This window comes from Botryllus schlosseri, chromosome 14, assembly GCF_051294905.1.
Source record: "Botryllus schlosseri isolate E-star chromosome 14, Bs_hap1, whole genome shotgun sequence".
In the NCBI taxonomy this organism is placed as follows: Eukaryota; Metazoa; Chordata; class Ascidiacea; order Stolidobranchia; family Styelidae; genus Botryllus; species Botryllus schlosseri.
This window is the reverse complement of record NC_137249.1, coordinates 5,331,834-5,356,888: the sequence shown is the minus strand read 5'-3', so window position 1 is coordinate 5,356,888 and position 25,055 is coordinate 5,331,834. Positions and strand designations below refer to the sequence as shown.

General features: G+C 41.3%; 2 protein-coding genes across 3 annotated transcripts; one reads left to right on the top strand and one right to left on the bottom strand.

Moving 5' to 3' along the window:
* Positions 1–1,029: 1,029 nt before the first annotated feature.
* LOC145455746 (uncharacterized) lies at positions 1,030–16,603 on the bottom strand. 2 transcript variants are annotated; one of them, XM_080333724.1, is made up of 7 exons: positions 15,347–16,603; positions 12,728–12,780; positions 12,280–12,454; positions 11,810–11,860; positions 8,967–9,080; positions 7,349–7,499; positions 1,030–1,403 (listed from the first exon to the last, which is right to left on the bottom strand). In XM_080333724.1, exons 1-7 carry the CDS (start codon positions 15,411–15,413, stop codon positions 1,157–1,159), a joined length of 858 nt encoding a protein of 285 aa, XP_080189850.1. In that variant the 5' UTR covers positions 15,414–16,603; the 3' UTR covers positions 1,030–1,156. The 2 variants fall into 2 exon arrangements, with proteins under 2 accessions (XP_080189850.1, XP_080189851.1); XM_080333725.1 differs by having other exon boundaries at positions 12,728–12,777; positions 15,347–16,600.
* A 4,553-nt stretch (positions 16,604–21,156) lies between these two features.
* Positions 21,157–24,291, top strand: LOC145456225 (uncharacterized). The gene is made up of 3 exons (XM_080334303.1): positions 21,157–21,341; positions 21,620–21,813; positions 22,728–24,291. Exons 1-3 carry the CDS (start codon positions 21,265–21,267, stop codon positions 23,033–23,035), a joined length of 579 nt encoding a protein of 192 aa, XP_080190429.1. The 5' UTR covers positions 21,157–21,264; the 3' UTR covers positions 23,036–24,291.
* Positions 24,292–25,055: the final 764 nt, after the last annotated feature.

The following is a 25,055-nucleotide window of genomic DNA, read 5'->3' as shown; positions in this document are numbered from 1 at the left end:
CTCGACTTGACTTGACTTGACTCGAGTCAAAATGTGCTATGACTCGAGATAACTCGTGACTCGAAGGTAGTGACTTGATCCCAACACTGGTGAATATGGCTCACGACATAACGTTTAAAACTACCGTTTCGCAGTCTAGCAATAACCTATCATATCGTAATCTAGCAGCCCATTACGTGTCTTGCTATTCTGGAAAATCCGGCTTCTTTTGAACGTTATGCACCTGATTTAGCAGATCACCTTCGAAGTTTTATGGACAAAAGACATGAAAAATATTTTCGGCTTTTTAGAAGTGGTATTTGTATTTCACTTTCAATTGCGAGTATCATACTTTGAGTTCGAATTACTTTCAGTTCTTTTGTCTGCAGAACATACATGAAGCATAAAAGCAAGTGAAGTAATGCCTCTATTTTCCGAAAATAAAGCTACACCAAATATAACTTTTGCGATCCACAATATTTGTTATTAACGAATACTAATCGCGCAAAGTGATGAAATCAATCAGGCCTAAACATGAAATTGTGATTGTTGATGTTGATGTTCATGTCACTAGCTTTCTTGATTATATTTTGCGTAACCGCGCCTAGTAATAGGCTATACGCATAATTTACCAAAATGAGTCTAGCTGTATTCGCAATTACGAGAGTATCGCTCGAGGCCGTTGAGATGTTTAGTCTGGGGATGTGCACTGTGCAGTGTGCATTGTGCAACCTGTGGGTATGGTATTTATACATATAGTGGCATGCGCTCGTTCGCCCAGAAAGAAAAAAACGCGCAAATCCCTAGTCTACCTGTAGCAATAAATACTGTTTTGCGACCAACTTGTATTTGAATAAATCGAGACCCTAGTCCAAGCTATATTTCAAATAGAACGGAGTCAGACCGTGTCACCATTGTATTGAGGATGAGTCGATAGCCATAGTGCCAGATAGGCTAAATGACAACATTAGACAGCTCCTTATGTATATATACATACATATATATACATACAGTCGTTTCTAGTCTTTCAATGAGAATAAAATTTGTAAATTTCGTCTACCTGTGTCTGCGTTTGAGTTTATTGTTTCGAATCAGAAAGCGTAATAACAAGACTGATCGTAGTGACAGATTTTCATAGCAGTTAATATTGTAGAGTTTCTTAGCAGAAAGCTATGGATTACGTCGCAGCTCTCTCGCATATAGAGTTGAAAATGGCGGTACCGTCGACGTCTGTTCCGGACACCGGATTTCCCAAAGTAATCCGGATGTGATCCAATACTGTGCTGCCCGGTTGACCCACACCCCAGAAAGTAGGCTCAGACGTTGTACCATCTGACCACACCCAATTTCCGGTAGATCCGTCGGCCCCGATGTAAGCATGGGCAGTCCCTGTGTTGAGATCGAACAGCTTCAGCAGTACATCCCTGCATGGATAGATAAAAATAAGTTGGGTATAGCAGGTATTTGTTCGCTTGATTAGCATTTTGAAAACACCTATAGCCCATGGGTGGGCAAACTGCGGCTCTTTGGGCCTTTGATTGCGGTTCTTTAATGATTGCTATTTTGCTAGAGTGGTTTAACCCGATTATATATCGATGCGTTCTATGACGTATTAACAACATGCATATTGTTTTCGTGTTGCCTATAGTTCCTTACACCTGTAAAATTAGGTGAATGTGGCATTACAGAGATAAAACTTTGCATGGAACTCTCGAATTGAGTTCACATTAACGTTAATCCCGCAACTATGGTGCTGGGTTTTACTGGACTCGAACATGTCCTGGAAGAGTCATATTCAGTCCCTAGGCACTAAATTATCACCGAAGTGCGGCCTGTTCTACAGCCTTTATAGGCGCTTCATGCCAGCATGGGTTCTTCTGATACTCTATAAATCCTTAATCCAATCGAAGTTACATTATGGCATCCTCTGTTGGGGGGCTGCCAGTAACTGCACTCAAGCCGCTGCAAAAACTACAGCATAAAGTACTCCGAATCATAGCTAGGGCCCCAAACGGGCCTTGCTGCCCATCCAACAAGTCGCTGCTGAAGAGATTCGGCGTCCTAAACATAGAAGATATGCGGAAACTAGAAATCGCCAAGTTTATGTATCAGTTCCACTGCGGTCGTTGACCCGAATATTTCAAAGACTTCTTTACCTCGGAATCAAAAGCGCACAACTACAACACACGCGCGTCCACGTCGTCCAAATATCATATGATCGACCGAAAAGATCATCGCTATATAAAATATGCCGGACCTGATGTGTTGAACAGTATCCCGCCGGCCATCCGACAGTCGACGAGCATGTCCACATTCAAGCCGAAATACAAGCAATTACTACTAAATAAATACAGTCCATCTTCAAGATTACCGGACCACGACTGACCTATCCATCTCGCTTCCCATGACATGCCGCCGTATTCTTGTCGCTTTCTTTTTCTATACTGTCTTCTTTACTTTCATTCAGTGTGCATGCCTCCTATTTTCATCGCCTATAGGCCAAGGTGGGTGTCTGATTCCATAGACTACTCAAAGTCGCTTCGACATCTTCCTGTCTATTCATTGTATCGCATTTTTGTGGTGTATTGAAGTGACAAAATTGCTAACAAACCAATGATGATGATGATGATGATGATGATCATCATGATCATCAACAGTAAATAATTGTGCTCAACGATGACCTTTGTCGTGGTAGCACCGGACACTGTGCCTTCCGGACTATAGCAATGATGAATACGGCTCTTCCATTTGTATTGTAAAGGCTAATAATAACTGCAGGGTTTGACCACGAAACTGTCATTGCCAGATATAATTGCAAGAAAAGAAAGCATGAGCAGGAAAATAGAACTTTTGAAACCGAATGGAAGGAAGATTTTGCATTCAGTGATAATGGATTTAGGCCACTGTGCCTTATCTGCCAGGATTCGCTCAATAATTACGCAGCTAGTAACTTGAAACGTTATTACGAAACCACAACTATGCAGCGAGTTAACCAACGAAGATAGATTTGCGGAGTTATAAGATTACCGAAGGAACTGCTCAACACTGCTTTGACGACATATCAGCCTGATTTCAAATACCTTGTAGCCCAGTTGGGGACGTACTGTATCCAGGGCCGTAACAGCACTTCGTCACCCCCCACAAAACGTTGATATTGGGCCCCCATGTAGTGATGAACCGGACTTCTGGGGGGCTCCGCCCCCAGACCCCCCTCAGGCTATATGCTGTTTACCGCTACTTATCGTCCTCATTCGGTGTCCGTTTTGTGAGTATGTCTTTCTCGCCTAAACGCGCGAAGCGTGAAAACTTTCTATAATTCAGGATTGAATCGGGCAATATGATCGGGAATTGCATACATATTGCTGTCAATTTTTATCCTCTCTCTGCTCACGTAATCAGATTTACCGGTAGAGCTGAGTGAGATGTGTTTGAAAAGGTACGGCGCCACGAAATTATTTATACTATTTAGTAAGCAAGCGCGAAGCGCGAAAATTTTCGATAATTCGTGATAATTCGTGATAAAATCGGTCAATAAGATCGGAAATTGCATATATATTGCTATCAATTTGTTGTCCTCTCTGCTCACGTAATCAGATTTACCAGCAGAGGTGAGTGAGGTGTCTGGGAAACTGTAGGGCCAGTAAATAATAATTAAACATCTTCGGGCGGGCGGACCCGTTGGTATGACTTCGTTACACGATGTTATTTAGTGACCTCCAGTCTGCTATATCAAAAAATAAATATTCGCATAAACGCACTGAACTAAAAGACGCACACGATTTCAAATTGGTATTTCTTCACTGGCATATAATTTTTCCCTGTGGGATGGTATTTGTCCTGTAGCCTAGGGTTCAGATTACCAAGACAGGAACATTCGGCGCCAGTCATTTAGGCGCCTATGGACAATCAAACTTATATGTATTTTGTATATATAACGGTGTTTTCGGTCAGCATAAGGGCAGTCCTTTTCGGCCAAGGTTTTCTCGCTGCCGATCGTTCTGGCACACTTCTTGTAGTCGCATGTTACATGGCCTAAAACTTCATGTTTTGATAGTAATGGCCAACGCCGATATGACCATTTCTATAAATCTTGCGTATTTTTCTGGGGGAAGATTACCCAATAATCAAGATATTTGGTAACTGGAAATAGCTGTAGCGCGAAATTTTTTTGAAAAAGCTGCATAAGTTTTCAAAAAATACTATATAATTTATGCTAATTCACGAAATAATTTTGGGCCCCTTCGAGCTCCCCCCCCCCCCCAATTGGGGAGTTTGGGGTATGGCAGTTACGGTCCTGACTGTATCACCACACTATAGTAAACTTTATTGAATAGCCTACATTTCCTTGTGACTAAATATATTCGTACTTTTGAATTTTTGTATTGTGGCTCTTTTAAAGCTACGATTTTTTATATGCGTCTCGAAGCAGGTCTGCCCACCCCCGAGTAGCCTATATTATATATGTAACTATAGGGTTACTATATGTCCTCCTTTAGGAGGATTTGTCCTCCTTTTTCAGGTTTTTGAAAATGTTCTCCGAGGACGCCTAAATGTCCTCTATTTTGGCAATTCGTCCTCCAGCTTTTAGAGCTAAGATAGTGGATAGATTCGAGTGAAAATGGGCATAAATGACGCTAAATAGGAAAAAATTCGTTGTTCCAACGATGATGACGATTTATATTTTAGTCAACCGACCACAAGGGGGAAAAAATTATATTCGTTTCTAAGTCTGAAAATTTTGAAAAAGTGTCCACCTTTCCCGATTGCAAAATATGGTAACCCTATGTAACTATGACATTAATCGTAATTTTGACTCTGCACTGGAACATAGGTCATATAGGCCTACAAATTTGCGATAACGTGATCACAATGGTCAGTAAAAAAGCCTTTTTGATTTGAAAACGCGCTTTTAGCTCTACAGGTCGGCTATACTATCGCAATATGCTCTTAAGGTAGTGGTTCTTAACCCGCATTTGTGTCTCACGTCCGGTTTTCAAAATATTACGGCCCATCTAAAAGCTCCTCCTGCAATGTGGAAACAAGTTTGGGTCTATGTCGTCATAGTTACGTATAATGATTTTGAAATGGCATATGGCATATATGACATTGGGAATATTTCATTTCAGAACTGCTGTGTTGCTTTTCGGATTGCGACTATTCTATATTCTGATTCTACTTTCTTCCCGTTGCAGTTAACCATGGGTTCAGATATGCTATTCGCTGTTGCTCGTATTCCTCATATCGCAGCAACAAAATACGCAATATCTTTCAGTTTATCGCATTTACCGACGTTCTCTTCATGATCATCGATCAAAACCCTGAATTATATAACAAATTTGGCAGGATGAATATGTAGTTGTTGGCCCACCGGTTAAAAATTATAACTGTCTCCATGGGTTTACACAATTCAAACTTCAAGTACATAATGCTTTACGTGACTAGATCTGTAGGCCTACCTAGAAAATAATTATCAAGTCTTGTCCCCAGCCGCGAAATGATATAATCGCTAATATATGCAAAGATTGGACGATGGACGAGCTATGAATAAAACCAGTGGCGGCTCGTGACAATATCGGGTGGTGGGGCAAGGGCTGCAAGCGACTTTTTATAAAGATGACGTCACAATGGCGTTTTCCAACGTAAACAAGTAACTTGGTGGTACTAGTGGTACGGTAACACGAACTTCCCGACAACATTGATTTTAACGTATGTGCCGCGAGAGGTCTGCCGGTGAGCTGTGACTTGAAGTGTGGTAACTGCGTAAACGGCGTACGGAACAAAGATTCGACACGGTTCATGTTCGCACTATACCTGACTAATTATCTGCAGAAATGGAAATTACTATAACTCGAGAGATTGCGTAAGCCTAACTGGAAAGGTCAACGAGTTTGGACACATACGCAATTGTTATCTCATAGATTGGACATGTCATATTGAATCCAAAACATAATTCTGAAGAACTACGGATAGCAGCCTCGGAAATTCGGTCCCGGTACAGCATAGGAAATTTTGGCCTTGAGGCTGGAGACTGTCACACGACACATACGGCTTACGGTCTATAGTGTCTATATGTCTGCTGCAAAATCACCTTTGGAAAATATATTACCGAATAAATACGAGGATGAAAGCCGAAAACTTGGTGCACTGTTACATGAAATCATCGAGAAGTAGCCTCATGACAGTTTTCGGTATGGTACACTGTCAAAATTAATACGAACAGACCAACACCGAATTTTGCGTAAAATTTACTGAGGAATAGGCTGATTAAGCGATCAGCTGTTAGCCGCCATCGAAAACGAAACAGCTATCGGCCTATCGCGCTTGACAGGGGTTGTAATTGTAAGCAAATGGCCCGAAGGCCTCAATTTCACGGTGAAATTGACATTGGAGAATATAAAATAAAAGTAAATATTTGAATGCAAACCGAGGATGTTAGTAAACTGTTTCATAATATCATCATCTCATCACCTATCTCAGTATGGAACACAGTTAGCGTTAACACAGATACAGCGGCTTTTGCGTGAAATCCGCAATGCGTTAGGTAGGCTAAGTGTCAGATCAGCGCACATCTCTACCATACTCGACCTTGATAACGAAATTGCTGCCCTAATGATTGAGTGCCAACCTTGAGACTTGGCACAGCGTTCGATACTAAAATCAAGACATACCATGCAAAAGCTCATGACGGATCTAGGTAAGGAGCATCGTTAAAATCAATGGAGACCAATACCGGCTTTGCGTAAAATATGTTTGCGATACATGACGGATCAGCACACACTCAATTTCAGAAACGGAATTACTACCCTAAACTTCAAGTAGAAACCCTGAAACTTGGGACAGTGTTACATACCGCCATCACGACATGACATACCAAGTTTCAAGAATTATCATGGTGTGAAACACCATCAAAATCGACCTATATACCAGCAAAGGTCGACTAAACGCATATGACGGTAACCGAGTTCAGATATAGATACGATTGTTACATCACACCTTAAGGGCGACCAGGCTATGTTGCCCCACCTGCTCGGCCATTTTACGAATAGGAGAGAGTAAATCACTGTTTCTTTATTGTGCGCGGCTTTGAGAGAATAGACAGTGAAAGCTTGTTATGAGCGCTACCAGGGCATGCCCCGGCTAGGCATTCGCAAAGCGAAATCACGGAAGAGAATTCGATTTTCGCAGAGACTTCGCTATATATGGGCATTTACAAGCGAAAGGACAAGAAGAATACGATTTTCGCTGTGATTTCGGTATATATAGATTGCTGTGCGTCTATAAATGGATAAGAATTGTTATTGGACAGAATTTAGGTGGGGCAATGCCCCAGTTGCCCTATAGGACGAGCCGCCACTGAATAAAACCTCACGTTCTTATTGTATCATTCCTTATCCCAGCTGAAGCCAATCGCCCATTTAGGCCTTCGCAAGCCGATTTTGTGTTGTCGTAGGTATTTGCAGACCCGACAAAGTAATCGTAGCAGTTGTCTGCGCGGTACCATCCGTTTGACAGAAATCCCACTGCAAATGTATGAATGCGAGTATGCATGATGATAAACCGGCAGGCCTTGGGGCCTACACAGTAGGCCTACACACAATGAAATAATTCGATGAATGAAAGAGGTGTCAATTACGGACGGCTAGCTAATTTAATAAGAATTTCACGCCTTGATGAATGATTTGATTGCTGGTCGACTGAAAGAAGTGATTCTTGGTTGTTATTGATATTACTTACAAGCTGTCGTAGATTCGTGTTCCCAGTAGGGCTGGGCACAATGATTCGAGTACTCGAATCTGAATCGAGTATTAATTGTGATGATTCGAGTCGGGTAGTAAAAGACGGTTTTTTCGAGTACTGGAAATATGCGCTCCTCGCAACTGGAAGTTAATTTATCGACGAGAATTATAGCTTCGACAGTATTTTTCACTGTTGAAGACTTGAAACCTTGATTGGTCGTATCATCGTAGCATACGATACGAAACATAGTACAAAGCTACGAACGTTACTGGAACTTACAGAATCGAATCACTCGGGTACTCGATTTTGCCCAGCCCTAGTTTCCAGTGCTCATTCCTGCTTACATATTGAGTTGGCTGTTAGAAATTAGAAAGGCAGGATGTGGAGACGTGTTCATGCAGAACAGTGGTTCGCAACTGATGGGTACTCACTGGTTTTTGGTGGGGAATAGACGCACTTGTAAAAATATTACGTACAGTTAATATACAATTATACATGTATGGAGGGAGATGCAACATTGCGATCACAGTTACCAGATCACTGCTCTAAACCGCATGCGCCGTTATCGCATGTTGTTCACAGAAACTCATTTTGCAATAGCTTTAGCAAAATTTTGTGGGTTACAGGTAGGGTTGCATTTACAATAAACATGTTTAAACATAGGGTTTAAAACAAATGCCGTATTTTTTTAAAAAATTGTGTGTTTTTTTACACGTTGTCTAATTGTGTAGTCCTACGTCCGAAAAACCATATAGTATGAGTCTACGGACGATTTGCACCCAAAATAGTCGACGTTACGATGTGGGCCGGCGGGAACCCTCGAAATCGTCGTTGGTACAACAGTTTTATCGTGTACAGATCATTGGTACGGAATGGGTGTTCTGATGATGATGAAATGCTGCATGCATAACGATGTAGTCCTGGTTAAAGATATTTTTGATCTGCCCTTTTCGTCGAGGAGCCATAATTACTCTAGCTAGATTTTACACGGTCAATGTCAATCCACTGTGACGTCACAATGAAATATTCGTGACGTCGTGTCTAAAAAAAAATCAAAAACATGTTTTAAACAAGGACCTCGTTTCAAACATGTTTGTTTCAAACTAGTTTTTGTTTTAAATCCAACCCTTACAAGGTAGTCCCGATGCACCAGAAGTTTTATATTGCAGTATAAAAGGCGATTGTCTATCAAACGTCCCAGAGATATTGAGTGCAGTGCAATCAAGGGACACGTTATCGCGTTCACTTACGTTGAGTGTTACAAGCCTCTGTCTCGGTTTGCTGCACTCCTGCGCAAACTTTGGTTCGTTGTCGCGTTCCTTTGCAGTTGGACGAACATGCTTCCCACGCCGTGTAGGAGCATACTGGAATATTTCAGCGGCATTAAAATGATCCAATGTGATAGGACGGCCGTAGCTAACACGCAAAATGGTTTATTTTTAATCAAGAAAATTGCGCGACGGGAAGAATAAGGCACCGGTGATCAGTATGAATAAAACGTTTTCGGAATATGAGAGCAGGTGTAGCCGACTTGTACTCAAGTGACGTTAGTTTTAGATCTCATTGATTTCAACAGGTTTCGATGTCAAAAGACATTTTATTGATTGTTTTCAAATTTTATGAAATACAATGTACGTCTATACAGATTTTGTACCACACATATGTGAAACCGTGTTACGTAGCCCCTGTATAGCCCATGTTGGGATGACTCGAGTCACATTTTTCGAGTGACCTCGGTTGACTTAAGTCACTGTACTTTACTCGAAATCGATTCATGTAAAATTTGAAATGACTAGGGACTCAAATTTTATCGATTCGATTTCAATATATTCCACGTCATATTCTATTTGGTAAATCATTCTGAACCACTCAGGCGCACTGAGAAGTGATCGCATCATTAAATCTAATCCTTTAAACATTGAAATGACTTGACTTGATTCAAAGTTTGCAGTGGCCCAAAACGACATATAGTGAGTCGATACCAACATTGACTGAAGCCCGTTACCAGAATGTCGTTTCGAAATCGCAACTCCCGCGAATACGAAAGCTGGCACGTGAGATTGATTAATATAACGGCGCAGCTAACTTCCAATTTGTATAACTTGATATGCTCGAATGTTCTAATCTGTCGATTTTCACTTCGATTGCGAGGAGCTTTTTAAATGAATACTTCTACTTGTTATCAAACAGGAATTTACGGTATTGCTTCTTCTATTTAAACCCAATATCATTTATTGCTACAAATTTCAAAATTTCAATACACCACAAGACTGCGATACAATGGAAGATATAGGAAGGTATCGAAACGGCTTGGAGTAGTTTTCGAAATCAGACACCCACCTGGCCTAGGCGATATTTAGTTGCATCAATAAATACTTCGACCTTCTCTTAAATAAGGCCAATGTCTCCCCAGAATTAGAATCAAATAGTAATTTCGTATTCCTAAAATCCTCCCAGAACGCCATAGCATATACGGTACCTACTAGGGATGGTGTGAACGCGAGGTTCACGTTCGCGTTCTGTGTGTGAACCTCGGAAATTTAGAGGTTCGCGTTCACAACAGAACCTTGGTAGGTTCTACACTGTGAACCTTTTTCATATATAACAATTTTCACTTCATTACAACATCTTTTGTTCATATTTATTGCATTTCAACTGCGGGCCACTCCATGCATGGCGCTGGCAGCATTAAAAATCAACACTAAACGAGCATGCACCTGGACAATCTCAAATGTTTTACTTGCTTTGTTACAAAAGTTTGCTCGAAATATCCAGGTTTCCGTTTGTGACTCTCTGTTGTGAGTTTGACCCGCAATCAAAAACATCACGAGCAAAATACGTAGTCAGCGAATGATGCTTATTCAACCAATCAATGGAATTGATATCGTTTTCTGATGAAAAAAATCTAGCAGACGTACGGGGTCAATCTTGACTTCGTATCTTTACTGCATCATTAAAACCAAATCCGTGCGATTAAAGTGTTGGCCACTGCTGTATAGTGTATAACTTCTTAATGGGGTAATATTTGTAGCAAGTATAGAAACCTATTTTACACACAGCTCAATATCAATGTAGCGATACTCAGACGCCGAATACATTGTCCGGTCTGGTCTCGACCGTTAAGGCGTAAGTTTATGTTCCCTGGTAAGTCCTCGTCGAAATTGTTGGCAAAGCGACAGAAAATATTGATTTTATGGGAGTATTATATCCTTTAATTGCCTCAGTTGATACATTTAGGGCGAAGATAATAAAGTTGGATTAGCAATAAGGTCGATTAGCGCGTTCGTCAGGATTTATCAACCCAGGATTAAAACCGGTTGATCGCGGCGCATAAAGTTAGTGTTAATCTCATGATTTAACAAACTGGAACAACTATAGATTTCTAGTTATGTATAGAAACTGCGTACCATTCCTACGTCTAATTATTCCCGATAATGACCGTGCCGATTGTCTCCTAGGTTATGGCTTCACTAAACAACAATCACCGAATTATGTAGGACTACCCGCCATTGCAAAGCGATATCCGTTTCTTAGCTGTACCGTACGAATTGGACACGACTTTCATTTCGCGATGATGATAATTCTACCTATTACAGTGGCAGTATCGTCGTCAGCAGACTGCTGTTCCATTATGGAGATTGTGGGATCTCTAGTTTTATTCACCAACTAGCAGCCAATATATAACGCATTTTCGCATTATGATGCAACAGATAACGCCACTTGATTGAAAACTCGGGACACCGCGACTAACCATCGCGCGTAACCCTCTTCACCTTCATGCGTCGCGATTAGCAGTATTTAATCACACGATTAGCATTCTCCCGGATCAGCTAACTTAATTATCTCCGCCCTCAGCGACTTTTAAAATACCAATATGTAGTTCGGCATTGTGGCATTATGTGGCCCTAGTCGTCACTAGGTATCGTGTACATTAGTAGGCTATCACTTCATTGAAAGATAGGGTTGGAATTAGCAATATGACGTCACGTGACGTCATGAGGTTCACGTTCGTGTTCACACAGAACCTTTCAAAAAGGTTCGCGTTCACACGAACCTGAACCTTTCAGAGGTTCACACCATCCCTAGTACCTACCAACATCGGTAGTCGAAGGCGCAGTCGTCGTCGTCGTCGTAAGTCCTCGCCCTACAATATATAAGGCATAAAATCGGTCACTCAGTCACCGTTGCCACGAGTAATCAATAATTAATGCATTTTGGATTCGCATAGGTCAATATGGCTAACCAAGACACTGGTATAACATGTATCGGAAATTCAAAAGGTTGCAAGGTGACAATGTGACCCGAGTCGCAATACACGCATATTCGAGGAAGCACCGCACGCGTCTAGGGTCCCGTAATTTAATCGAATGCCGTTGCCACCAAACAGCGTTCGATGAGAATAAATATTCCTCAGTCCGGAAAGCATAAGATTATGCAAACGCACTATTAATCGTAATCTGAAAGATTTGTTAGACCAGATCACGTCCTCAAACGACTATACGAAATACAGATTCCTAAATAGCCTATCTGCAGAAAAGAAACTAGTAAATGGGCATATATTACCTAGAAAGTATAGTACGGCGACCAATAATGCGCGACTGGCTCCTCTCTCACTGTTCAGGGGTGCATACAACATCGGATCTACATATTCATACTGATGTGACTGATACACAATTGGGTTAAATTGTGAAACAGCGGGTAGAGGTTGGTAGCTGAATGGAGAGGCCATCACGTATTGCTGAAAAAAAAGAAGTGCAATATGTAAATCTGTCTGGCTTGACTCAAAGCGGGAAAACATGTCGAAAGTGTTCCTATTCGTTCTGGATTCCTAATGCAGATGCGCTATTAGTGCAGTAGCCAACATCGAGTCTTTGAACATTCAGAAGTCGGTGTAGCGGCACATTGATGAAGACGGTATATGGAATGCGGACACTCAAAACATTATTTCCAACGATAAGTGGCTAGAATAGGCACTATGGTTAGGTTGGTAGCAGCACTGTAAGTTTCGAACCTTGGTTACAGCATTCTTCTCTGATGCCTTTTCGTGGTTGGCATACACTTCTGCTGTAAAATGTGCAACGTATAAGAGTAGGCTTGTCAAACGTCCTCTTTTAAGAGGATTTGTCCTCTTTTTTGACTTTTTTGAAAGTGTCCTCGGAGGACGCCCTTTTGACCAAAGGGGATCGCAGCCTCGGAAATCCAGCCTCGGAAATAATAAAGTATTGCACGCGCGCACACTCACGCGCTTCAATACCGTGTAGTACAGAGGTCTCAAACTCAAATGTGCTCGCGGGCCATTTCCTAGTTTTTGATGACGCCGCGGGCCGCAGCATCAATAATCGGGATATTCAATGCATAGGTTCCAACTAGGCCTTATTTGACGGGTCCTTGCAGACATGCATTCCACAGACATCGTGAAAATGTGATTTACTAATGCATTATTCACGCTTGACACGAAATAAAATCACATTTTCCAATATTTGAATAATTTTTTGTGCCGGGCATATTTTTTCTAACTAATAAGTTATAGATATAATACGAGACGATGAATCATGACATTGTAAAACTGTCGGGTTATAATAGTGCAGCTAGTGGACCTTTGACGTGCCACAATTTCATGTATATATTTTAAAATATACTGAAGATTGATCTGATATCAGAGCATTTGAGCGGTGTAGCCTAATCCTGGTTTTGATAAAGTCGTGATAAACGTAGGCTATTGTTATTGTCATTGCCACAGTCAAATTAAATCAGCGTTAGATTTTGCCTTCGATTATTATTGGAACATATCAATCACAACTTGAATATAATAATTATTGAGGCACAGTAATAGCATTTGTTCTTAGCCTTTTTAGCGATTGTACCCCTTGTACTTCCAATGAGATTTCTCGTAGCGCCTGTCCATTTTCAACACGATTTCGGATGGCACCTATATATTAAAATCAGAAAGCCCATTCAGACAAGACTATTTCCCAGTTGAATAAATTGGACAAGAAAATATTCCACAGCATATAGGCCTCATTCCACAATGCATCTCGGACACCCTGATGTGGTGCTTCGTATCCCGATGGGGTCTACGGACCCTGGTCAAGAACCCCTGGAATAGAAATGTCCAATCGGCGACTAATTCATTGGTGTTACAGCTGTAGAGCGTAGTGCTACCTACCCTACTCGCCTACGACAATAACATGGACAAGAGAACAAACAACACCCAGCATGTAACCAACTATACGTCACGGGCGTCATAGAATGCCAATGGTTGCCATACTGACCTGATTAGATAGTTATATACCCTAAGCAGCGCAAGCTACGGACCTTTTGATATATTACTATCCTAGATGACAGTTTCATAGATTGTTGCGCCCGTAGGATTAACAAGTTACCGTTTCGATTCCCAAGTCCTTGTCTGATTTTAACGTTTGATCTGACTCAACTCGAGTACTTTTATTTAATCCCTCAGTCTATCCAAAACCGAGTAATTTTACGAGAAGGTCGCACCAACCAAATCACAATTTGAAGTCACGAATCATCAACGGGTCATGTTCTATCGTCATGACCTAGAAATGTGACGTAATAGCTGATCTTCTACCTCATGGTAGCTTCTAAAAGTGATGTGATAGTGAAGTTTGTTGAGATCCCACTGATTTTTATAATAGTTTCAGATTGAACTTTAAGCTCTTATATCAAAAAAAAATATATGGCACTTGAATATATTGTTGAATACTTGAAATTTCAAAATGCCGTCGCGGGCCGCACAAAATGCTCTCGCGGGCCGCATGCGGCCCGCGGGCCGCGTGTTTGAGACCTCTGGTGTAGTAGATGCCAGATCAGCGCGCGTCTCTGCTAATAATACTCATCTTCGTTAAACGAATTTCTAGCTTAATCATCGAGTGCCCACCTTGAAACTTGATACACTGTTTGATATTATCATTAAGGTGTACCATGCCCTATGTATATTGTATAGTTGCGTGCTAAGTTACCGCAAAACAGATTTCACGCAAAATTCGATGTGTGCGCGCGTGCAATATCTTATTATTTTCCGAGGCTGGATTTCCGAGGCTGCGATCCCCTTTGGTGCCCTTTTGTCCTCTTTTTTGAGATTTTGTCCTCTTTTTCGAAAATTTAGGTCAGATTTAGAGCAAATTTGGAGTGATATGCCGCAAATTAGCACAGAAGTGACGCTCCGGCGGGTTTTACGAAGTGACAAATGGTGATCTTAGCTCTGAGCGAAAAAATGACCTTTTTTAGTCAACCGATCACAAAGTGGGATAAATTCACCGGTTTTTGAGAACTCTTCTCCTGTTTTGCAAGTCTGAAATTTCTGAAAAAGTGTCCTCTTTTTAGATTTCCAAAATATGGTAAGCCTATATAAGAGACTTTCGAATATCATGCTAGGAGTAGTCAGAGTATAGTATTATAAAGATGCTCCATCAGCTGCCAGGCTTCCTTTCTCTATTTGAATTTGAATCAAGATAGCCCTGTCGACGGAACCGAAAAGATTATTCAGCAACGACGATAACATGGGTCGGATCCTTATAGCACGTGATTGGCACGTTCGACAACATAGAGGGCTATATGTGGCCTACAACTGAAAGAACGCAAAAGTAAACGATATCCGTATTTCCCTTACCCAATCCTGATCGAAAAGCAGTCAGCCACAAGATGAAGGCAACAGTCGCTCCGAATCCTACCGACATTTCCTGAGTTCTCTTTTATGTATTTTAGATTGCCGATAGCAGTGATCCCACGCTGTGGTAGGCTACGTTACAATCTCTCAGCTATAGGCTACCACACGAATAACTTCAGCGTACCGACGAATTCGTGAATCTTGCAGGTCGATTAAGCGAGCTTGTACTTTAACGTTGAAGTTTCACTTCCAGGTATCAATGAATCTAATCTGTAAAAGGCCTACCATGTCATCACGTATTAGTCCCAGTTAGTTTGAAGGAAGGAAGTTTATTTTCGACCGAACCATCTTCGTGTTTGAACGATGTATAGATACGAAGGAGCAGCAAGGTTATCGAGTCTTCACCACCATCTGTCACTCAACGCAATCCCGATGTGGTTAGCGACTAACAGAAAAGCCACAGTCACCATAGTTTTACGATCAAGACTTATGCTGGTCTGACCCGGTCAGAGTCTGAACCCCCGACCTGTCCTACCATTGTGCCATCTCACCGTTATATTCTAATGATCCAGTCCACGTCACTTAATAAATTCAATTTTCCAAATCACTCCTAATCACAACCCTGTGGAGAGCCACTCAATCTACATCTTAGGTGGTACTCGAACGCTGTCGAAAATAATAAAATAGTACGCGAGTAAAAACATGTGCGAGCAATTGGCTGATCGGGCCGTTCGAAAAATAAATTGTCTGAATCAGTTAGGGTTTAATTGCTGCATCAAGATATTCCTGGTAAAGATGACCATCGCCCTAGAATAGTGGAAGCCATCATGATAAACCGAATACGACGGGTACAGACCCAGGATGTGCCTTCCTCGATAAAGACTTATCTTCATATGTTCATTGCATACAAATACAAACCAGTCACACCACCAGCCTTTTCCTCGGGGCACGCCATACGTTTTATAACTTTCATAGAGCCGATGTGAGATCAGTTCATAATCAAATGAAGCCGAAACACTATATATGATACTGATACCCGAAATTGGAGTGGAGCGAGTCATTTATGATTTGCCGCTGTCTCTGTAGAATTCGTCGCTCCAAGCATGGCGGTATTGACGGAATATGTTCAGATTATTTCACGTTACCTACTCCTACGAGCATATGCAAAGGCAGTAGAAGGTGTCCTCCACTGAAATGTCTGATGAATGCATTTTGACGCAGTCTCTGTCCACTATGACACAGTGACGCCGCATTATTATCAGAGAAAATACGACCTCCGTCACATTTTCATTCTGTCCACGCCAATCCTGGCACGCCAATCCTGGAGTCCTGGTATACACTATTCGGAAGTATTGGCTGAAATTTAAAACACCTAATCCGTCCACTCAGATATGAATGGAATATTTTTGGCGATTGCTTCAATTAAGTAGCGACGTTGCAAACCCATTCCATTCGTGTTCACAAGACAGCTTCAACTCGTCACTCAGAACCTTTCAAAGAAGAAGTCGGAAGAATAAATATATTGCCCATCTCTTGCCCCTTCATTTGGGCTATTTATCCCGTGCTGTCACAATGATGTGAAACATCACAACCAAGCCGTGTTGATGTTGCATTTTGTCAACACATCCACGTACGTTCACCTGTAGGTAGGTAATAGTTAGGATATATGGGTCATCGTATACAACACATTATTGAAATCGGAACGTCATTGGCTCGTGTTCGCATTAATCAGAAATAATTGTGCTAACTTAAGTCGTTTCATCGTTCCGATCATTTCCAATAATCATGTGTAATATCAGCGGGGCGTGAATCCGGATTCAATCCTACACTCGTGGAATTGCGTGACATATACTTATACGCTCAACATGTCTCCGAGCCTTTATTTGATATTGTAATGTCCTCTCTCGGGGGTGCCTTCTCTCGGTGACGAATAATTAGAGCAGGGGTGGGCAAACTACGGCCCGCGGGCCGCATGCGGCCCTCCACACCGTTCTGTGCGACCCGCGAGAGTCTTAAGAAAATTATAAAAATATTGATAAAATGCTTACTAAAATTCGAATTAATGCTGGAACTTGATTATATTTTTCTTAGTGTATTTCACCATGATAATTCTAAGGCAGTGGTTTTCACCCCTTGAGGGTTAAATCATCTGAAGATAGGCACGAAACTGGGCTCAACTTAAAAAAAAATTCGCGTTTCGCGCGATCTACATCGCATTCATGGTTGTTATTCTGTATGTGTAGTCTGAATTTCATATTTAAAACACTCTCATCCACAGTCGTAACCTTCCATGCCATAAAACTATACATTAGGTTTGCTAGCATCGGTTGCATTTTGTGATATGACGATAAGGGGAGCGCGAACTCTTTTGCCATCATAAGGGGGTGGGGTGGCGTGTCTTAAAATGTTTGAGAACCACTGTACTAAGGTGAATACTTCCTATATCATTTTTTATGTTTAATTTCTTGCGCGACATCCCGATCTCAAGGCCCCGCAAGTTTAAAGGTTTCAATTTCTAAACATCACAGAAATCTTAGACGAGATTGACATAATTTGGATCATTAGTGTGATTTCAGATTGGGCAATGCAGTTTTAATCATTTCAGTGATGTGCTTTTAAAAAAACAATTCGCGCGTGCCTTAAGTAGATTCGTTCTATATGTATGCGCGGAATTGGGGTATTTATATTTTAGCTACACACAGTAAAAGCGTATTTGAAGCTAAAACGGTTATGATGCTGTCAGAATTGTGTGTCATGGAACTGATCCAGAAGAAGAATTAGGAAATTTATGAACGGATCGCTAGTCACAGATTTAAATTTCAATCCTGTAGCAAGAATCGGCACAACCTACTTTCATCTCTATAGTTTTGACAAATTTGTTATTGAGGTCGACCAGCCTATATGAAATCTCGCCGCTGTTTCTGAAGCGTCTACGATATCATCAAAGCAATGTTCAGACTGTTTTAAATAAGCATATCTCCTTGTCCTCACTATATAATCAAATACCAATATTGCGTTTTGGTTTATAATCCCAATTTTATATAGTGCGGCCCGCGTATGGATTCGGATATTGAATGCGGCCCGTTAGCTCAAAAGTTTGCCCACCCCTGAATTAGAGAGTTAGTATCGCATAATAATCGTCGCATCATATATTTCCGCCGCTCAACGCTCAACACACTTAGTTTACTTGCGATTTACAAGACACAATGCGAAACGACCAAATACGTCGCTCAATCTGATGGTATCCGCAGCTCGGCCTATTGTCCGATGTAACATTGCTCGATCTTGATCTTTTCGAGTCTTTTCTTCAAAAAGCTATTTTTTGCTCTTTTTCGTTTTATTCATTGTTTCCGCCCATCATCGCGTCTTTCTCTGGGCCGCAAGAACAAGTGACACGATGGACTTGCGAAGTTTCGTCTATCGGAGAGAATTGAACCTGGCTCAGACTTGTACGAACTACTGGATTTTCAAAAAGCGCAACTATAGAACTAGAACTGATACTCAAATAATCGTTAATTAGTTTACCGAGAACTAACTAAATGGGTGTTGTTTGTACGAGTATAGATGTAGTAGTACAAGTAGTTTGTCACCAATCTATGTCAACCCAATATTATTTTCCGGTTTCGCAAGTTCTGGATTAGGTAGGGGTTTATTGCGAATCATACATGCACAGCACTGGGATGAATGCCCTATAATGCAGGGGTGTACAACGTGCGGCTAAAGGACCAAACTATGCTCCAGTGAAATATTATACGGCCCGAGTAGGACCGCCAATTATGAATGGAGTGCGGTTCGAGAAATAGGTTTTTGATTTATTTCATGTAGTCTGCTCCGCGTGCGCCAATCTCAGATAGGGGGAGAGGCCTCACGGTTTATTGCACCATTATAACGTAAACCGAGTTATCTAAACATAGCAAGCATATATGAAGTAGCCTACGACAATAGTGCACTGTGACGTGGACGCCACAGTATTGTACCTTTCATCGACCGGATAGATACGCAACTCCTGGTGGTTGCGCTTGGGCAAGCAGGATCTCGTATTGCTGAGCAATCTAAAAGTAGCGTGCTGTAGCAGGCGACCAGAGCGCTGAAATTTAATATAATTGGTCTTAATCGGAAGTTAGTGTCGCGTTGATTCCAAAATACAGATTAAAATCTAGTCAGGGCAATGGAATCACCCCTAAACAGCCCGCAAAGTCTGAAAATCGGCATTGTTCCAACAATGGCAGCGCCGTGACACAATGAACATAACAATGGTCAGTTTCGTCCGGCGATTGTTCTGAACAATGCCGATTTCAGATTTTGAGGGCTGTTTTGAGGTGGTCCCATTGCTCTGACAATTTTTTTAAAATGTATTGTCGGAATCAGTGCGACACTAGCTTTCGATTAAAACCAATTTTATTAATTTTCAGCGCTCTGGTCGCCAGTTATGGCACTATCAATTATGCTGCTTTTAGTTCGCTCTGCAATAACTGTAACTCAGGCGCGTCAAACTCAAATTGTGTCGCGGGCCAGATTCGGCCTTCAAATAGCTCGTGGGCCGGATTAGTCGATGATATTATTATATCTCATGCTCTTCCTTTTCACTTGAATACAATATTATTAAAAGCATACTGGTAATTATCATAATAGTATATATTGCATTGCACCACGGATCATAATGGGTTTTATAATAACTACCAGCAACACATTTATTCGCGAACAATGCAATTGACCAAAAAACGATGATTGACTGGTTGAATACAGTTTATGAACCTCTAAAACAGTGGCGCTAACAACGATATAAGTTGGCACTTGGCATATTTCTATGCTCGCCTTGATTTACGTCATCTGGCGTTGGTATTTTTTTTTATATTAAATCGCGCTTCGGAATTCTCTGGAGTCCGGGGGCCTTTTGAGTTGGAAGTGACACAGCAAGCACAGACATTTGAATATTTATTATTGTGTGCAAACTACATTCTTCATGTAAACTGCCTATAACGGTTCCACACTGCCGTTTCCGCTTCTGTGAATAACTTCTTTTCGTTAAATTTTCCCATAAAATCCCGAACTCGGTGTGCACCTTTTTTTCCTTCTGGAAATTGGGTGTCAATGTAGCCGAGTTGTTCCTAGTCGCAACAAGAGTGGAATCAGAACACCGCAGTCGTGTGCCAATAATGTTACCATGGACATTGAAGATGCTCGACATTTGCTGTCTTTAGGGATAATTCAATGGAAGTGTCTACTATAAAAAATAACTTAAACATTTGTTACACATGCGCTGGATAATTTAGGCATCTACTGAGAATTGATTCGCGGGCCGGATGAAATCGTCTGGCGGGCCGGATGCGGCCCGCGGGCCGTATGTTTGACACCCCTGCTGTAACTGCTTGAACTCGGATTAAAAGCATAATAATCACGGTCCCATTTCATTACCGAAAATAAGGACAAAAATAAAGATAAATCTGATAAATAAAGACAATGTAGTTTAATAAGACATCGTGCTTCAACCTTCACTATGAGGACAAATCTGAGAAATCAGGATGGTATGGCAACTCCGATTATAAGACAAGTACTGATAATTAAACTGTAGATACGTCCGACAGTCTACATTTACGTCTGATATGGTATGGTACATTGCACAGAATGCACTTGCACACACATGGAAACATCGACATAGAAACTAGTAAGAAAGCAAAGATACGCCCCAGAATGCTGTTGGTTGGTTGATCTGATCAATGATTACGGCCTATTCTGAGAACGAAACGATTACGCATGAGAATTACGCAGGGGGGACCCCGGATTTTACTACCACATAAATAGTAAGGACAGATTTCAGGCTCCACGAAACAAAGCTGCGCTGCGTGATCGACACATCGTATTAGTTTAGAGTCTGCTCAATTCCGAGTTGGTGCCACACAATAGTACCAATCCATAGAAGTATGCAGGTTACAGATAAGGTATTGCCTTGGGACACTATCGTGACAATGGTCAGAGGTGGCGATTTGAAGTTTGGAAGGTAGGTTTATTTTCTTAAGAAAAATCAAGTTTCTCGAGGCCTACAATCGAAAATCGTATGATGCTTCTATGTAAAACTGCTGCTTGATAAATCATTGTTTTAAATATCCTAATATATCGTTTGTATTCAATTTGTCTTCGTTCCCTTGTCCATCGCTTCGTGCACAAATGTGTAGTTTTCGTGGGCTATAGCTTTAACGTTTCCGTGTGTTGTTTGTCTATTCTATCTATAGGTGTAGTGTAGTTTACATTGTATTGCGACTCTCAATTATGTCGCAGAACACAGCCTGTCATGGACAGCTACATGCGTCACAAAAAAGACTTGAAGAAAGAATGGCGTGACATGAACAGTTACTGCAAGCATAAAATGCTGGGTTATCCCTACACAGTCGAATTGGTCTCTGTTGAAGATGACCACGGAGTTGAAGGGCTACGTCAGCGCAAATTTGTTAAAGACGATTCAGATTGTCCAGGTATGTCCGCCTAGAAATCGTGCGGTGAAGCTTCATATCAGTTCAGCGACATTCGACTATAGATAACTAAGCTGCAGAGGTTAGTTATCTATAATTCGACACCACGAAACTGGAAACATGAGGGAGAACGTCTAATTGTCACGCGCGAAGCCCTGTTATGTCGCAATACTTGATCTGGGAGAAATGTGTTTCGTCATATGGGCGCTGGGCAGACGCGTACATCGTACAACACTTGCGTCAATCGATAAAATGTTATTTGGTCTGTGTTTTGTTTACCGTAGTCTCGCCGTAGTCGCTGAGCTCGCAATAACAAGATATCTACCGTAGAAAAATATGTTGTTGAACACTTGGTAACCATAAAGATATGCCAGTAGGACCTTCACTATTCCACAAGCTCACCTCACAATAATTCCAGTGTGTAGTTCATAGGAGATTGGCAAGGACATTGCGTGCGTATCGTTGTGCTATACTAAAATCCTATACCATGCGTGTAATTCGCCGTTCTTTGGCTCGACCGTGACAAAAGAACTTCACGGGATAAAATAGTGTTCTTATTCTCGTTTCATACTCACCATAATGTACGTGCACAGAACGCATTTCAAACCCATTTCCGGTCTTCGGCGGGCTTCGACTAACTAAGATGTCGCTTATTTCCGCTTGGAAGTCCATCAATTTGTGCAGCAGTATATATGAATGGCATTCTGTTCAACATACTTCTCGGAGTTCGTTTTTGCTTACAGAAAGACATTACCTATACCTTTTCGTGCTGGTGAGCCCCATGCATATTTTGGGGCACCCCAGGGTGCGCACCGGCAGATGAGCACTGCTGTAGGTAGATACATCGGATTCACGAGCTATGCAAATAACGCAGCAAAGCCATAACCAGATTAAAAGCGAAGCATTATACTTTTAAGGTGATAGAATCGCCATACGAGACAACGAATTTCCATACTCATTCTGCCCCGACGTTATTCACAAAGTCATTTGGAGCGCAGATGATTTGACCGTGGACGAGTACGAACAGCACGTGAAGAAACATTTCAGCCAGGAAAAATACGACATCGTGACCTTCGTCAATCCGATTCACCAAAAAAGCGTCGAAGGTGTACATCACGGGCATGCTTTGTTGAAGATGAGAACGCGACCTCGTATGAAGTCAATGGGCTTAATTAGCTGTCAGCCTCAGCATAATATCTTGCGAAACCTTAGAGTCGGAGCCTAGACGAAGAAACGGGCCAGAGGGCACGGTTGTACCTTCACTCGTAGTGCGAGTGAACAACCATTTACGAATGTGAGACCATGCTTTGGAATCTCGATTAACGCCATATAGTCCATTAATTGTGACACCGATTATCACATAAATGGTTATACCTACTCCCGAATCCCGATCAATCATCGCAAGGCCGTGCAGATTGATGTCCGATCATACGTAAAATGTCCTAATCTCTCACATTAGGTCATACATGAAAACGTTACCAATATTGTGTCTCAGATATCACTAGCATTCTATATATTGCTATGCTATTTTTTGAAATATAAATAGGATTAAATATATTGCCTTTGTACTTCTCGAAAGTTCTTTCTTCAACGCTTTTTGCCCATGACTGTTTTATAATGATTAATGCCACTGTTATTTTTATTTGTTCATTTCTTTTTATTAGAATATCTATTCAGGTTATAACGAAGTATTGACGAATCCAAATATATTATAAATACGTTAAAGAGATTCATTTCATCTAAGAAAATATGACTCCAAGTCTCCAATGAATGTTCGCTAAATACAGGGTCCGCAGCAAAGCTTGAGGTATTTGTCATCCGCCATTGCTCATCTGAGAGAAAATACAAAGCGAATAGGTGTACGACTGTACGAGTGTACGTGTCTTCAGGATATCGGTCAGGCTTTCGGACCGAATTTTGAACTGATGCCGATAGGCTACAACATATTTCTGTCGTTATAGGCTATCAAATAAAGCTTCTATATAATTGTTGACGGTAGTTTGAATTTATAAACCATGCGTAAACCATTGTTTACAATAAAACTCCAGCAAAGTAAGGAATATTTAAAATCACTGCAACAAGTCAAGTCATAATCTACAAGTGTTCAGCGATTCGAGTTAAGTCAAATCATTTGAAATATTTCAATTTGGCAATACAAATTTATTGTTTGTTGCGATAATCAAGAAGTCTGCTCAAGCCATAAAATATTTTCTGTTTGTGATGTTCCATTTGATATGAGATAATGTAATGATGATGCGTCCGGCTTCTCGATCCGTAGGTCGTGAGTTTGATCCCGGCCGGGTCAGACCAAAGTCTCGAAAATTGGTATCCGCATCTATACTGCTATAAGCGCTCAGCAACCACGGGTAGCATGAAGGAGAAAAATGCGGGGATGCAGACTAAGTAACCTTACGGTCGTATCGCATCTCCATCACCAAAGCATCTCGATAGTGCAGGCGGAAAAGAATATAATCTCTCTCTCTCTCTCTATGATATGCGATTGTATGTGCAATGTGCATTGTGCAATTGTGCACTTGTATACAGGCTACACCGCGTCTATTCAGGAAGTAAATACATATAGCCTACAATTAAAGTCACACGTTATGAGCACTGCCACTTACCGCAAGGTGACTGGAAGATAACTCGACAAGAAATACCAGACTTTGGATCGCAACTCCTAAAACCCGCGACAATGTGACAGGACATGAATCACAACTTTCGGCCATCGATGTCCTTGTTGACAATGACAAGAATCTATTTGGATGCCGATTTGCTAACATTCGCAGTCGTCTGATTTCAGTGAAGCCTATACTCGTATGGACTCCTTATCTCTAAGCACATATCGACCAGACTTGCGTTACTAGGAAATTCTAGCTGTCTAATTAGGCCGAAACGCCAGTAATCTAATTTGTGAAATGCTTCAATGCTATAATCTCAATTCTAATATCATTTCTGGCTTTGCTAAAAAGGCTACACGAGAAGTGTATAGTGCGAAACGAGCCAAACTTGTCATTCTCACGCTCATGGGAATGAACTTAGATACAAGTCATACAACATGAGGAAGGAAAGGACGCAGTTTATTTTTGTCCTTGATGTTTTTGCGGCATATACACCGACTCATGATACACATACACGCGATCTGCGCATATGCATACCATGAGTACATGATGTGCATATGCCGCTGGACAAGGAAGTGCAGATATAGCCTTTATAGCATTCTAAGTCATGCACCACCCCTCCATGCT